Raw genomic sequence first — 15,484 nt, forward strand, 5'->3', positions numbered from 1 at the left:
GATGGATGTATTGTTTCCTGGTTTGGTCACTGTTTCAAAGGAAGATGGCAGAGAATCTTCAGAAAAGAACAGAATAATGGTGATGATCAGAAATGGAGAAATGGTGAGGAAATTTTTTAAAAAAGAATTGAGGAATTGCATAAAGGAGAAAGGAATACTTTTCAGGGAAGGAAGAGGAAAAAGGATGACATGATAACTTGTTTTCTTTTCATTAAAGAATCTTGCAAATGGGAATGAAACAACTGTTCTCTGTACCTAAGGGACAGAACAGATGGAAAAGAGCTTAAAAGACATAAGAAAGGCTCACATTAGAAGATAAACTCTCTAAACAATAGGAAGTACATTGCTTTCTGAATTGCTGAATCTTCGTTACCAAAGATCTTCAGGAATGAGCTAAGAATGGCACAGTTACAGTCTGCAGCATGAAGGGACAAGGTGACATCTTGAGAACACATCGAGGTTTTGGTCTAAACCTCCCATCCCATTCCTGTTCCTGAGTTTTGTGTTGAATTTAGATTTCCTCAACTTGTATAATTCTGCTTTCTCACACGCATATTAGTAAATACAGATTTAGATATCTTCTACTGCCAAGAATAATGGTAAAACCATTTTGTGGTAGTTTAAAGGGCTTCAGGTTACAATTTTGGTCTCCATCTTCCGTGAGTTGGATGCATGAGTTTTGTTTTGACTTTAGATTGAATTAGAAGGGTGAAGTAAGAAACGCGGGAAACCCACAGCAGTGGATTAAAAGATCTATTTAGAGGTCTTCAAATGAAATAAATAGGGACCAGCCTGCCTGGGTCACAGAGTGGGGCATACATTATGAGAGAAGCTGTAATAATAACTTGATATTACATTTTGATCCTGAAAATGTGCATGACTAATTCTATACATCTGGGTAATCTGACAGACTAAACAATGTGGAGCTAAAGGTTTCCAGCCATTAGTGTAACGCTGTCGATGATGAGCAATAAAACATGCTGAGCCTGTCAGTGAAAGCAACCCTGCTGCATAAATTAACGTGATGTGGCACTTTTCTTCAGCAGCTCCACCGAGTTTGGTGTTTAGGGGGCAAAACATAGAGCACAACCTGAGCCTTGAGACAGCAAAAGGAACGGGCTGAACACCCAAGACACAGGTAGAAGCGTTGGGTTATGGATGTTTGCATTAGAGGCCCTTCTGTCTGGGATGTATGTGCAATTGACAGCTGAGCTCAGAAATATTGTGGCTGCATTTATTTTCTGTGCACATGAAAGAATTCATAAGGGCATTATTCATGGAAAGCTTTTCTTAAAGCACCATATGCACGGGATTTAAAGCTTGCTTCCTCTCATCACCTGTTCTGTTGTTACTGTTTTCCATTTTAAATCCATGTATTTAAAACAGCTTGCTATCTGTCTTGCCCTCAGAGTATCCATCTATGACTGACACCGGTTTACATGTTGAATTTAATCCCAGTGGCATTAATTTATCAACTGGAGGTCGAGCAGCGCAAAAATATTTGATCATTACAGAATTAGTGTATTGAAAAGGACAAGGCAGTACTCTGGCAGGTCCCGGTGGTTTGTTTTCTTTCGAACTTTCTCACAAGGAGCTGCGATCAGCGTGGTGCGAGAGTAATCCCTGCGTGCGGGGCTGTGCGGTGCTCTTCTCATTAGCTGAGCAGAGGATTCGAGTAAGACTTGGTTTCCTACGGGCAGGAGGAAGGGGAGGAAGCAAGCAGAGATGCTCGAGTAACGCTAAGGGCACGGTTTTAACCAGCGGATTCCCAAGTGCCGCTCGGTATCTATTTATTCAGTTACCATCGGCTTCTCGCACGCAGCACTGACAGCCCATGCCCCGCTCTCCCATCGACACCCACAGCTTTCTGGGACAAGCCCCGTGGCCGTGCAACCGCGGACCAAAAGTTGGGACCGCTCGGCGCTCCGGCTGCCGGCACTGCGGGGTGGCGCCGGGCGGGGGGCGATGCCGGGCGGGGGGCGACGCTCGGCGGGGCGCTGCGGGCCGCGCTTCGGAGCCCCGCGGGGCAGCCGGGCGCCGCCGCGCGGCCGCCAATCCCGGGCTCGGGCGTGCCGCGGAGCCCCGCTCCCCCGCCCGGCGCTGCCCGGGCTCCGCGCCGCCGCCGCCGTGCCGCCCGCCTCCGCCGCCGCTCCCGTGCGGCCCCGAGTGCCGCCGCCGCCGCCGCCTCCCTCGGCGCACCGACCCACGCCGCTCTGCCCCCGGCTCAGCCCACCCCGCTGGGCTTGAAGGTCACCTCTGCCCGCTCCCGGAGCACTTTGGGCGCTACAGAGCGGCATCGCCTCAGCTCGCTCCGCGAAGGTCCCGGTCCGAGCGGTGCTGGGCTCCCGCTGGTCGCGGCTGAGCGGAGCGGGAAGGGAAGAAAGGCGGCCGCTCGCCCCCTCCACCGCCTGCCGCGGCGGGGACGGCCCCGGGGTCCCGGAGCTCGGGGGCGGGCGGCGAGCCCGAGGGGAGCCGGGCGGCGGCTGCGGGGGCGCGGCGTGCGGCCGTGAGGGCGGGGAAGGGCTGCGGCGGCGGCGGGGAGCCGCGTCCCGCTGCGACTTGCCCGGCGCGCCCGCTGCCTTCGGACGGGAGAGGCGCCGCGTCCTTCGGCCGCCGCCCGCCTCTTTATGGTGAGTTTCGCCGGGGCCGGGAGGGGGGCGGCGGCGGGGCGTCCCGGAGCGGCGGATGGAGGGATGGAGGGATGGAGGCGGTGCTCCTGCTGCGGCCGGGAAGTTCCCGGGGCCGCCGGGGGTTGCGGGGCCGGGGGCGGCAGGGAACCCTCAGGGCGCTGAGCTGCGGGCGCGGGGCTCCGGTTCGGCTCTGCCGAGCGCCGCGGGTGGGGTGACGGGCAGAGCGGCACGGCGGAGACTTGGGAAACCGTAAGAAAGGACGAGGAAAATGGCCAAGCGGGAGTCAGCCGAGTTACTGGCTGAGAGAGTGGAGATGTTTAGCTGCTGGAGAACTACTTGCCTGTAAGTCGTTGCTATTTATTTACTTCCACGGTAGGCTGTTCATCATTTCATTTTCTCCTGCACGTTTCTATCAGTGAACAGGGATGCGCGTTCCCTCACTGCGCGCTCTCCTCAGGTGAGGCAGAGCGCTGAGCGCGGTTTGCGTGTCCTGGTGGTTCTACCTGGAGCTGCCGCCCTCCACCAGAGGTCCGGTTTGGCTGTGTGACAGCGGCACATCTCCTGCGTTTCCAAAATTTGTAATATGGCTGTTGGTGAAGATCGCGCCGCCAACGTGACATGGTTCACACAGATGGTGAAACAAATGCGGGCTAATGTTTGAAGTGATTCACAGCGCTGAGGTGTGAAAGATCTTGTCCTAATCTGCAACTTCTATTGTTCTGCTCCCTGCCTCGCAGATGGGGCATAGGGTGTTCGATTCTTATGTACTTCTGTACATAAATCCAGTTTGTTCAATAGCGAATGGAATTTTACAGTGGATACAGTGGATGGTGTCCCGAGATGTAAAGTCCCTTGTCTCACTTCTCACTCTACACATGATAATGAAGAGAGCACAGACATTGTAGGGTACGTTTATTATCTAGTGTGGAAGCCGTGGTATATAGCAGTAGAAGCAAGATTTTTGTTTTCTGTGGTGGAGATTGATGGTTGTGGATGTATTGCGATCTAAAATGAAATTTGTATTTGCCTCACAGTCAAATGACTCTTTCTTTATAGACCAAATAGTCACAGCAGTCACTTGGCAAAATATATATTGGGAATGGTGGTGAGGTGGAGGAAAAGTGGATTTCCAATGCATATCTCAACACATCACTTGGGTTTTAGGACAGCATTTGGCACCACGTGTTCCAGTTACCAGGGCTGTAGCAGTGGCTTAGTATAGCTCAGACTATGGCAGCTATACTTTGATGCTCTTTAACTTGAACAGCTTTGAGTTCCTAAGGTTTTGGGAAGCTCTGTGGTCTTTCTGATTATAGGTCCAAAATCACCAAGATTATTGCATCATGGTGACTTTGGAGGCTTGGCTTCTCAGGTTGCGTTTGCAATTCATTCTTTTGAATGGTTGATACCTTAGACAAAGGATTTGGCATTTCCTGAAATGGAGTTTCTGTTTATAGTTGTCAGGGCTGTATTTCCTTTTTTCTATTGGTACTTAGCTGTCGGTACTTAGCTGACAAATGTAATGAATGAAATTTGCAGAATGCTGATGATTTTTATAGTTCTTGTAATTGCGGTACTTGTGTCCTTGAGGTGACGAGAATGCTCTTCTGGCTTCATAAAAAGACATCCTGAAGTGACAGAATACTGGCAGGAGCCAAGCGTTGAGGAAGAGCGCAGAATTGTTAATTCCTGGATGCATAATGTGATGCTTTCCCTGCCTGAAGAGTGAGCACAAATGTAGGGCTTACAGGTCTGATCCCCAGCACAGAGCACTGTTGCGGTGACACCTACACACTGCCTGCACGCTGCCTGGCATGCACTGCTTCCTGCTGCCAAGGAGAACGTGATGGCCTTAGGCCACAGCTGCCAGGAGGTGGGTTTTGAAGTTTCTTCTTGCTTCCCGGGCTGCAGCCCTCCACAAAGCCCCTTTGAAGTTAAACATGGAATAGCAAAACTGAAGGGGGCTCAGCCCTCGCACAGCCAGCCCTGCGCCCCGGGCAGGATCGCTTTGTACCTATGTCATCTCTGATGGATGTTTGTGTAGCTTTTCTAATTCCCCTCTCTCTGCTTTTGCTACTCCTGCTTTTGCTATTTGCTTGTTTACTTCATCTCGGTTTTTTTTCTTCTCAGTACATGCTCTTCCTTCATTTTTTCCTCATTCCCTCCAAACAGTCTCTCCCCTGCTATGCCCAGTTAATTCCTCTCCTTTCTGCTCTCTGTGGGACCTCGTGCTTCTCTGACAGTACCACACACTCCCTGCCGTTGTGATATGCCCCACACCTGGCACTGCTGCCTCTGTACCAGCACAGCAACAGTCCTGGGATGAGCTGTGATGGTGCTCAGGAAGGCTGGGGAATTCCCTCTTCCAAAACATTTTGCTTTCATCTCCCCACTCTTTTGTGTTCCCAGGAGGTTGGTGACGATGCAGTAAATGTCGTGTGGACATTTATGTAACCAATAATTTCTTTGTAAATGTTGATTATTATTGCTATAATTTGAAGAATAGTGTAGTGGAAGAAACGGTAGAACCATATCTATCTGTTTTTGGATTTAGTATCATTGGGTTTTGGTGAGATCACAAAATTGGCTCTAATGAGAAATAAACTGAGTGGATGTGCACTTTAAGACCTTTGGAGAGACTTGTTTAAAATAAAAAAGCACTTAATTCATTATTGCGGGTACATTTGAGAGGCACTGCAGCAATGAAGTGTTTACGTTTGTGTACAACAATATTTACTAACTCTGCTAATAAAATGGGGAAAATGCAGTGGTCTTGCAGTTGCTGCCAGCAAGTGACCAACCTGAGAGCAGATCTGTGTGTGCAGCGAGATGGGAATTCCTGCAGTCACTGAGCTGGGGTGCATGGTGGTGGAGGGGCTGTACTGGAGCATCCACAAGCTGTGTCACAAACACTCACTGTAACGTGACATTGCAGTTAGAGCACAGGCAATGTAGTGGTGATATATGCTTGGAATGTGTTTTCTGTATTTAGCCAATCTCTGCTTTAATATTTGGGTTAAGTGTGGCTGGTTAATGCTTTCCCAGCTCAAAAGGTAAGTTGGCATTCCTTTTCTTGTCTGTGAGTGACTTGAACCATGGCATGTGATGTGGCCCCAAAGGCTCACTGCAGTTTTGTGGGGCTTAATGTTGTGGTAGAGGTAAAAATACTATTTGTGGCCAGAATAGAACAATTAATAAGAAAAAATTACCATAAGCATCTTCAGGAATCATGTACCTAGATAATTTTTAGAGGGATTTAATTCTGTTAGAGGGATTTAATGGAGATTCTGTCCTCAGTCTCACTTTGTGCTGACAAATATGTCATTTAAGAACAAAAGAGCTGTTTGGTATTCTTTTGTAATGGGGGAAGTTGAGCTGTTTGGAAATACAGGATGGAAGAGACCAAGGGCTAAGTTAAATGATTCACATTACTAATAGCTGTAGCTTTGAAATGGCAGTATCTGATTTTATATCTAATTGTTGCAATATATGCTCTAAAGACAGAGCTCCAAGCACTGACCACGAGAAGATGCATCATTTAGTTATGGAAGGCATGGGTGTGTTAAACATACGGTTTTCCAAAAGCTGTAATAGACTGAATAAGATGGACCTACCTTAACTGAGACTGATATACAATACTAGAGCTTGAGAGAATATAGCAGTATTTTCCTTTGAACTATTCTCTACACTGAACTCTGATTTCCTTTTTTTTTCTGGGATGTTTACTTGTTCTATTCCATGTAGGAATCTGGAGATGCTGTTGTTTCGTGTGTTTGTAAATACAGCATGTGAGTAAAAGTGAAGAGTATGGAGAGCAGTGAATAGACAGGTCTTATAATAGCAAACACAGTATTAGGTAGCCTGACTATCTATGGGTTTGAGTGAAAAATCAATGATGTCAGTGGCAGATCTGTGGACTTGATTGCACAGAATTTGTGCAGGTGAGAACTGCAGTGATCCTTGAGAACAGAAAGCTCCTATCTCTGAGGATCTTTTTGTAAGTAATTAATGAGAAGTCTTATTTTTTGTTGTTGTTGCTTCTTGTTTTTAATTATTTAACTAAGTACTAGATATGTGTTGTGCCCATAATTATTTTGCTATACAAATTCTCCTTGAAAGCCTAATGCCATCTCTGAAACTTCACATTCTGTATTCTTGAATATGTTATTAGTAGAGAGATGATGCTTTTATGACCTGTTCTGAATGTATGCATGTGACGAAATGGGAAATTGCTTATGAAGTTGCTTGGCTAAATTTTAATGTAGCAAAGACTACGACTTACTGTAAATGAGATCTCTGTACTTGTGTCCTTTAAGTTGGTGTGCTGGAAAATGAATGTAAACTGAAAGGAAATCTCACTTGACGCGGGAAACCACTTTGGGGATGCTGGGATTTCACAGTGGTAAATAGCAGCAGCACTGAAGCACATGTAACATTTTGAAGAGCGCAACAAAGCAGTAGTGTTTGATGCACAGTATGGATTACAATTAGATATCAAGCAGCATCGAATGCCACAAGTGTGCTTGTCAAACCTTAAAAGTTTAGTTTTTATCATGTAGGTTTAATTTCTTCATGTAGGTTTAATTTCTTCAGAAATTCCTGAGTTGGAAGGGACCCACATGGACCATTGAGCCCAACCTGTGGCTCTACACAGGGCAACCTAAGAATTTATCTAACTTCATGCATTCCAACATCTTGGGGCCGTGACTGACGCCCTGGGTTCCATGCCTGACCAGCCTCTGGGGAAGAACCTTTTCTGATACCAGATCTGAAATTCCTCTCTTCTGTTCCAGATTTTGTAATTCGCAGATAACTTGTCCAGAAACAAGAATATTTATAAGTGGAGATTTTTACACATATTTCTTGTTTGTTTCTGAAATCTGTTGTGACTTTGGATGCAGTTCTAAAATCCCATGTATCCAAATAGCAAGAGAAGGTATTGCAGCTAATTCTTGGAAAGGAACAAAGTAAATAAGGTGAACAAGGTAAAGTTAGATGGCCAGGTGCCCTGCTGCCCATCTCTGCAATGCACTGCCTGAGAGTGGGAAGCACTGCACCTCAGGCTGGGAGGTGTGTCTGTGTGAGACTGACGGCAGTCACTCAAGATTTTATGAAAACCGCTGAGCAAACTCATACCTATTAAAGTAATTGCCATTCTACTTCAGATGGAAGGCATGAGGGAATATTGTTATGGCAGGTAGAGCTGAAGGTCTTTGATCGCATTAAAGGGCGAACGTGCAAAATGAAATCGGCACGTGTTGTGAGATGGCTGTAGGACCAGGCGCAGCTGATTGTGGCCAACTTTACAAGTGCTCTGAAAGATGCAAACCTTCTTGGTTGGCAAAACACCTGAGTACAGCCCCTCTCCAAGAAAACATAGGGTACAAAAAGCAGTTGTTACGATTAAAAGAAATATGTATCAATAATATATTTTAAGCAATTGCTTTTTTTAAAGGTTCTCCTCATTGAGCAAGTAGTAGCGAGAGCTGGAGTTAATGAATGCCCTCCTCCTGCTGTTTTGTAGTATGTTGATCCTGAGTCTATCAGGATGCTAGTTGTGACTGATAACTTTTCCTTTGCTTCTTGGCATTTATTAATAACTTTTCTGCTGGATTTTTTTAGCATCAGATAAAAGTGTGAATACATTTTTATGTACTCTTCATAGAGTCTTGCTCTTCTACTCATCGGCAAGTTCTAAAGCATTTCTGTGAATTTTATTCTCTCTGCGTTCAGGTGCCTTATTAGACATGAGTGAATACTGTATGATCAGAATAATAAGAAGCCAGTCTGAAAATACCGACTGTTTGTTTCTTGAATTTCTCATGGAAACTTGCGGTAGAAACTTCCATCTCTAAATGGGGATTACTTTGGAGGCATGTGTATGTGAAAATACGAGAGGCTTCCTTGAGGCAGTGTTCTTGCTTTTGAACTCTAGATAGAGCAGTTACAGGGAAAGATACAAGTGTAACAAAATCCAGTCTTACTGGGCGGTTGCTCTAAAAACAAAAGGACAAAAGATTTGTTTCATTGAGATCAAAGCCATTATCAACTGAGATAAAACAGCAGAGAATTTATGTGTTTTGCCCTGGTGAGAAAGCTTAATGAAGCCTAATGTGGTTGCAGGTGGCTGCTCTGAACCTTTGCTGCTCTCTAGTCTGTCTTTGGGTGTTTTGTGGCTTCTTTACAAAATTTTACAAAAACCGACAATATCATTTAATCATAAAGAATGGCCTGGGTTGAAAAGGACCACAATGATCATCCAGTTCCAACCCCCTGCTATGTGCAGGGTCACCAGCCAGCAGACCAGGCTGCCCAGAGCCACATCCAGCCTGGCCTTGAATGCCTCCAGGGATGCGGCATCCACAGCCTCCTTGGGCAACCTGTTCCAGTGCCTCACCACCCTCTGAGTGAAATATATTGTGAATTTTCTTATTTTTGTTAGCAAAATTCATGTCAAGCCTTTCAGAACCTTAACCAGCCCTAGATCTCAAAGTGAAATTGGTCTTGCTTTGGTCTTATCTTCCATATTCCTGTCCATTGTACAAAGACAGGCTTCTTTCGCAATACTATTATTACTGTTCTGCTGCACCACCAGTTCTGTAGCTTCTGCTTTTATCCCTTACATTTGTTGTTTTATTAAATAGGTCTTAAATGTCTGTATTTTTGTGGTCCCCCTCCCCCCCACCATATGTTGTAAGGGATCAACATTTTAGGTTTGGGAAGACAGAAATAGTCAAAATTGAATGGCACTGTGCCAGTGAAAAGGCTTGGTGTTCTGTGAGAGAGCCAATATTGATATCTTTGTCTGCCCTGGCAAAAAAAAAAAAAAAAAAAAAAATCCTCTTTCATCCTAAGTATTGGTTTTTGATATAGTAGAGCCTAAAATTCATAGATTTCTTTTTTGGCCAATAATTGAAAATATGGCATAATAATCGCAGTGGGTAGCAAAATAAACACTTCATATAAAACTTGCAATTTTTCTTACTAAAATAGGGATTATGCAATTGCAGTGCAGTTATTTCATTGAGCAAATGAAGATCCTGTCAACCATCTCTGTAGGGAAATATGGAATACAGTATAAACCACCCATTTCAGAATAATCTTTCATCTTCAGATTTATGCAGTTGTGTGAGCATTTTGCCTTGGGATGCAGCATTCTCTGCATTCCTTGGGCACACAGAACTTGCTTCTTTGTTGGGTGAAGCCTCAGTTTCAAAACCATGCTACTGGGTTGCTGTCTTTGATAAGTGGCACAGGAAATAGGATGATGAAATCTGCTGTTACGATGAAACTCCACCGTGAAGCACTGGGATAAAAAAAATTCTCCCTGCACTGCAAACAGTCCACTCTGTGTGTGAGTAGTTACCTAAATGTCCTTTCCTCCAGCTTCGAAGATGAACTACCTAAAATGTCATCAGCCACATGGTGATATCCATTTTAAGACTGCAACAATATAAATGCTAAGAAAGTCCCAGAGTGCAATTTGAATTGAGCGACACAGTGTTACCCAGCAGGAAGATTAATGGATCTAGATAGCCTCCCGATCTTTCGATGGCATTAGACAGTCTTTTCCCACTTCTTAGTTTAGGACACACTGCAAATGGCTTCTTCACTTCATGATGACCTCTTCTGTGTTGCCATCGTGATAATGTGGTTGTCTGCAGCTGCCTCCACAGGAGACGATTGGGTTTCCCCAGGTTGTTGCAAGTAATGAGCTCTCACCAAAATACCCAAAATTGTCCACATTGCCTGTTGTGCACACTTGCTTCATTCTTCATGTCCCCAACTTACATACAGATTCTTTCATTGTTACTGCATTCCAATTTCTGACATGTACCCATGGGCTTTTATGTTTTCATTTCATTGTTTATCTTTTACGGTGGTTCTTTCATTTCTTTCATTTTGATTCAGTCCCAAAGCTCTTCTGCATCACTTACAGATTGTAACTGGTGATTTTGTGCATTATGGGAAACACCAACATGAAAGCCCTGTGGTTGGGTGGAGCAGGTCAGCACTTATGGGGTGGCCTAATGCAAAGAGCACTTGGTTCTGCCAGACCAAGAGATTCGTTTGCTTTTTATCAGCCTTATTCAAAAATCATATGTCCTTTGGTACTGAAGGCCCATTTTACTCCTCCCACTGCAAAATGCCTCTAAATCAGTCAGCTTTGGGGCCGGTGCGATCTTTCCTCCTCTCCTTGGGAACTGACATATCCAATAAGCAGCTGATTAATTACTTAATTATGCTGTTGGGACACAGTGGTTCAGATGCACAGAATCATACAAGTTGTTTGGCCTCTATCACTTTGGGGATAGTTTTATTTTCACCAGTTGTTATTTTACTGCAGCAAAAGTATGTAATCCACTTTTGTGATAACACACATTCATTTTCCTCACAGTTCTCTTAGCATGACTTTTCCTGTGTGCGTTGTTTCAGTCCTCATGGTTGTATTCTTGCCCTTGAAGTAACTCAACCTGCCATTTCATTGTAGCCAGGGATGTCTCCTGAAGCTCCGTATGTTTGCTGGGAGGTGGAAATCCCTTTTGGTACCAACCAATACAGTGTATCCAAGTGTGTGGCATCACAAACTCTGTGCTGTGGTGCAGACTCCTGCAGAGCTGCGATTTTTCTGAGTGCTGTCTCTTGTGAAAAGCAGTAATTTGTGTTTGTGCTTAACAATTGTTCTTCTTTTAAAATCTTTTAAAGCAATCAAATTTAGGAAAATAAAATTTCCTTATGAATTCTATAAACATAGTGTAATTTACCAATGGTACATGCTACAGAGCAAGAGAGTAAAAGTGTAAAATCAAAAGAAATAGTCATAATTAGGCAGAGCTGAGCCATAAGAATGTCTTGTTACAACATGCCATCCTCAGCTCACTATCTTTTCTGTTCTGGGCACCCATCTTACTGTTCCCATTTAAGAATCAGATCCTTTTGCTTTTGCATTTCTTAGCATCACATTTTTACATGAAGAGCTCTGTCAGTTTTGCTTGCTACAATCAAGAGAAATGAAAGGCTTTACTGGTCAGTTTAAAGATTTTTCTTTGTTCTTCTGAAAAGTGCAGTAATGTTGCACTAGCCATATGTTATGCTCTCTCTTTGAATCTAGTTGAATTATTTCCACTTATAAAAGAAAAAAAGAGAAGGATTTCTGTAGACGTATCATGCAAGCCTTTTCAATGTGCATATTTTCTAAGTGTGGCACTTTGCCAGTTCTGATTTTGTTATTTGTTCTTATCTGCTGGTTCTGGAACTACCAAGGTAAAAGTAGCAATTAGGAGTCTTATTTCTGCTAGTCTTGCGGCTGTCTCGTTATGCTAAAACTGCTATTTAGTGAAGGGGTAGGAAGGGAAGGTTTGCATGAGGTATTGTAATAACACTGAGGTGTGAAAGAGCTATTGTTCTGGGAACACGAGAATTCAGAATGCTTTGGACTTATGTAGCTCTCTTTTTCATGGTTTGTTTTTCTCAGTTTGCCCATGACAGAAATTGCAGGGGAAGGGCTGTACCCGCAAATCATTGTTGTGTGCAGTACCTGATGGACTGACTTTGAGAACCATTCTTATTTTTTATGTTTTAGGCTTTAGCAGTACTTTTATAGCAGAAAGTAAAAGGTGAAGGATAACAGAACCCACAGTTTGACATGCAAGGCTAAATCCCTCCAGAAAGGACATCAGTGCAGTGCCCACAAGCATAATTTGCACATGATGGTAACATCATAGAATCATATCATAGAATCATAGAATGGCCTGGGTTGAAAAGGACCACAATGATCATCCAGTTTCAACCCCCTGCTATGTGCAGGGTCACCAGCCAGCAGCCCAGGCTGCCCAGAGCCACATCCAGCCTGGCCCTGAATGCCTCCAGGGATGGGGCATCCACAGCCTCCTTGGGCAACCTGTTCCAGTGCCTCACCCCCTCTGAGTGAAAATATCATATGGTGCTGTGGTTGCGTGCACACACCAACACGAGCACAAAGCACCAACAGGTTGTTTGCATATTGTACCAAATCTTTTGTGTCTCTTCCACAGAATGTCCAGGATCCATTCTAACACTACTTCATTCCAACCAGAATCATTAACTGGACTGGAGTAGTGAATTTGTTTTACAGTGGTCACCACAGAGATTAAATGCTGGTTATCTTGTCAGAGTCTGCCTGACACAGGATGCCTGATGTGCTCCTCCATTGGCCTGGTCAGTTTGTATTGTTGCTCAGAACTTGATTAAAATACAAATTAGATGGAAATTTTGATTGGTGTAGTCCTCAGAATAGTTTTGTGAGTTTTCGTGGTACATGATAGTACTGACCACAAGAAAATAATACATGCAAGTCAAGTAGAGCTTGAGAACAAGGTGAAATGAGTGATGCCTGCTTCATTTCTACTTATATCTGACTTCTGTTCATGGAAATCAAACTATTCAGCACTTATAGTCTGCACTTTGCTATCAGAGGATTATGCTTTGCCTATAAATGAGTAATGCATTCTTATTGGAACTGAGTTAAATTTTCACCAGTAAGTTGGCTTTGTTATTCCTCTTCACGTGTTTAAATCAAGCGCTGCGCTTGTCCTACTAATAGTTGTTAGGATTATGGTATTGCTGCCTTCTAACACGGACTTTCCCATGGCCCTAAGGAAGGCTTGCTGCATTGTGTAGAAGCAACACCTCCCCCTGCAGTTCCTCTTTATTTTGTCCTTTACAGTGCTATAATTTGGTCTCAATTTCAATCTTTGAAGGTCTCCAAAGTGTCCATAGGTAACGCTCGAGGCAGCTGAAGAACTCCAGACCTTTTCTTATTTAAACAAATGGAAATAATATTGATTGTAACAGGTAAGAGGGACATTGTTGGTGCCACTTAATGTTGCATTGTGTGGAGTCCTCTTGTCACCTCCCTCCTTAAGTCTTCCAGTACTCATCAGAACAATTTGTAGTGGAGCTGGAACCATCAGATATTGGTTTAGATGTCATTTTAAAGAGTAGGAGTTACCATGTTCCCCTTTGTTTCTTTTCTTTGTTTCTTCTATTTTTTTCTTTTTAATAATCTGTTCTGCTGATGTTTAATATATTAGAAGTTTAAATAATTTAATAAAACTGTCTCAAATGAGGAAATTGAAAGGGAATTCCAAATGAATGTTATAATGCAGTGCTATTAAAGCTTGACACTTCAGGCTGGGTGGTCCTTCTGCACAAGGTGCTGCCACAGCAAGAAGTGCCTCATCTCAGGATGTGGAATCTGCACACCTGCAGAAGATGAGGCTGGAGGGGAAGGAATGACTGATGTCCTGGGCTGACCTGTTGCTTTTTGTGATAGCTGGACATGTGAATTGGACAGTGGCTGCTGCTGAGAGTGTGAGTAGTTTGGTTCTGAAGATTATGAATGATTGCTCCCATGCTGATGCTGTGTAGTGCATTAATAGCCACATCTCTGGGTCCCTCTGTGTGTCAGTGGGGCTGTCAGCTCTGTTCCCCGGCAAGCTATAGGGTCGCTGAGTTTTGGTTTTGCATTGCTGTGTGTTTGCTTTGCTTCAGAGGTTGCTGCATACTGACTTCTTGCTGCAGGCAGAAAGTTGCAGGACCTATTGCTCCATGGCTGCCATGTGTAGATGTGAGCAAGCTGGCACTGCTTCTGCTTCTCCTCGTCAGGATCACATGTTTGTCTTCTAATGGGCTGTAAGGTTAATCAAACATTTGCAAGGGTGAGATTTGTGTATGTTTTCATGTTTAAAGACTGCTGCCACTGGTAGTATGTCTAGCCTAGGAGATGCAGATACTGGTTTGGGCATGCATTAAAATACCTGATTGCATACAGTGAAAATACACACAAGTAATGTTTTAGAAATGTGAATTTGGTGTTTTCATTCGTTCTTTCACATCTCTGAAATTCAACAAGTACATAGCTAATTAGCTGATAAAAGGAAGTGACCTTGCAGCTGATGGTTGATTTGGAAACACAAAATATTAAGGACAGTATATATCATTTCCACTGAGCACAGCTTAGCAATTGTTCAGTGCTGTGTATCACTGTTTCTAATACTAAATCTTTGCCTCAGTATGGATCTGTGACACATCTGAGTTGCTCAGTCGATATGAACCATAATTCTGAATTTCTTCTATTTTCCATTTAAATTATTAACCATAACTTTGCATTATAGCACGCGTGAGGGAGGAAACTTTAAGCTGTGATTCCAACAGCGAGCAGTAAAGGAATAGATGGCAAATATTTCAGATAATAAACTCAGAAATATGTGATGATTTACAGAGTATTCCATATTCACAATGATGCCAAGTTATAGCTGCTTTAGGAGCTGCGTTAACTAGAAGATCTGACTTTGACGTGCAGTTCTGAAGCCTGCTCAGTCCTGGGGACTGCATCCTGGTTGTGAGAATACCCATAGGGATGGTGGTGGGTGACACCAAGGTTCTTACCCAGTATGTTTAGGTACTACTCTGGGGATGTGATTTGCTAAATGATTAGTACAGTATCCAGCACAAGAAAGACAGGGAGCTGTTGGAGCAGGTCCATAGGAGGCCACAAGGATGGTCGGGGGCAGGAGCACCTCTGCTACAAAGAAAGGCTGAGGGAGCTTGGAGTATTCAGGCTGAAGAAGAGAGGACTCTGGGGACACTTTGCAGCCTTCCCAGGGAGCCTGTAAACAGGTGGGAAATGAACTTTTTACACTGGCAGACAGTGATAGGGCAAGTGGGAGATTTGGGTGAGATGTCAGGGGTACATTTTTCTCTGAGAGGTGGTGAGGGGCTGGCATTGCTGCCTGGAGCTGTGGCTGAGGCCACTGAGGGGCTCTGTGCCGCCTGAGCTGGGGGCAGCAAGCCTAAGGCAGGGCTGGGGCTGG

At 44.3% G+C, this 15,484-nt stretch overlaps 1 protein-coding gene across 19 annotated transcripts in view; it reads left to right on the forward strand.

Annotated features, from left to right (window-relative positions):
• Nucleotides 1-2,501: 2,501 nt before the first annotated feature.
• RBFOX1 (RNA binding fox-1 homolog 1) overlaps nt 2,502-15,484 on the forward strand; it is a 745,900-nt gene continuing 732,917 nt past the window's right edge. For 12 of the 19 annotated variants that reach the window (XM_048962259.1, XM_048962255.1, XM_048962267.1 and 9 more), the window contains exon 1: nt 4,462-4,503. In XM_048962259.1, the coding sequence (XP_048818216.1) occupies nt 4,477-4,503 (27 nt within the window). In that variant the 5' untranslated portion in view covers nt 4,462-4,476. Of the gene's footprint in view, nt 2,631-2,782; nt 2,973-4,461; nt 4,504-15,484 lie in introns of those variants that run through there. The other 7 variants (XM_048962261.1, XM_048962269.1, XM_048962272.1 and 4 more) reach the window with 3 other exon arrangements.

The sequence above is a fragment of the Lagopus muta genome, chromosome 15, assembly GCF_023343835.1.
Source record: "Lagopus muta isolate bLagMut1 chromosome 15, bLagMut1 primary, whole genome shotgun sequence".
Classification (NCBI taxonomy): domain Eukaryota; kingdom Metazoa; phylum Chordata; class Aves; order Galliformes; family Phasianidae; genus Lagopus; species Lagopus muta.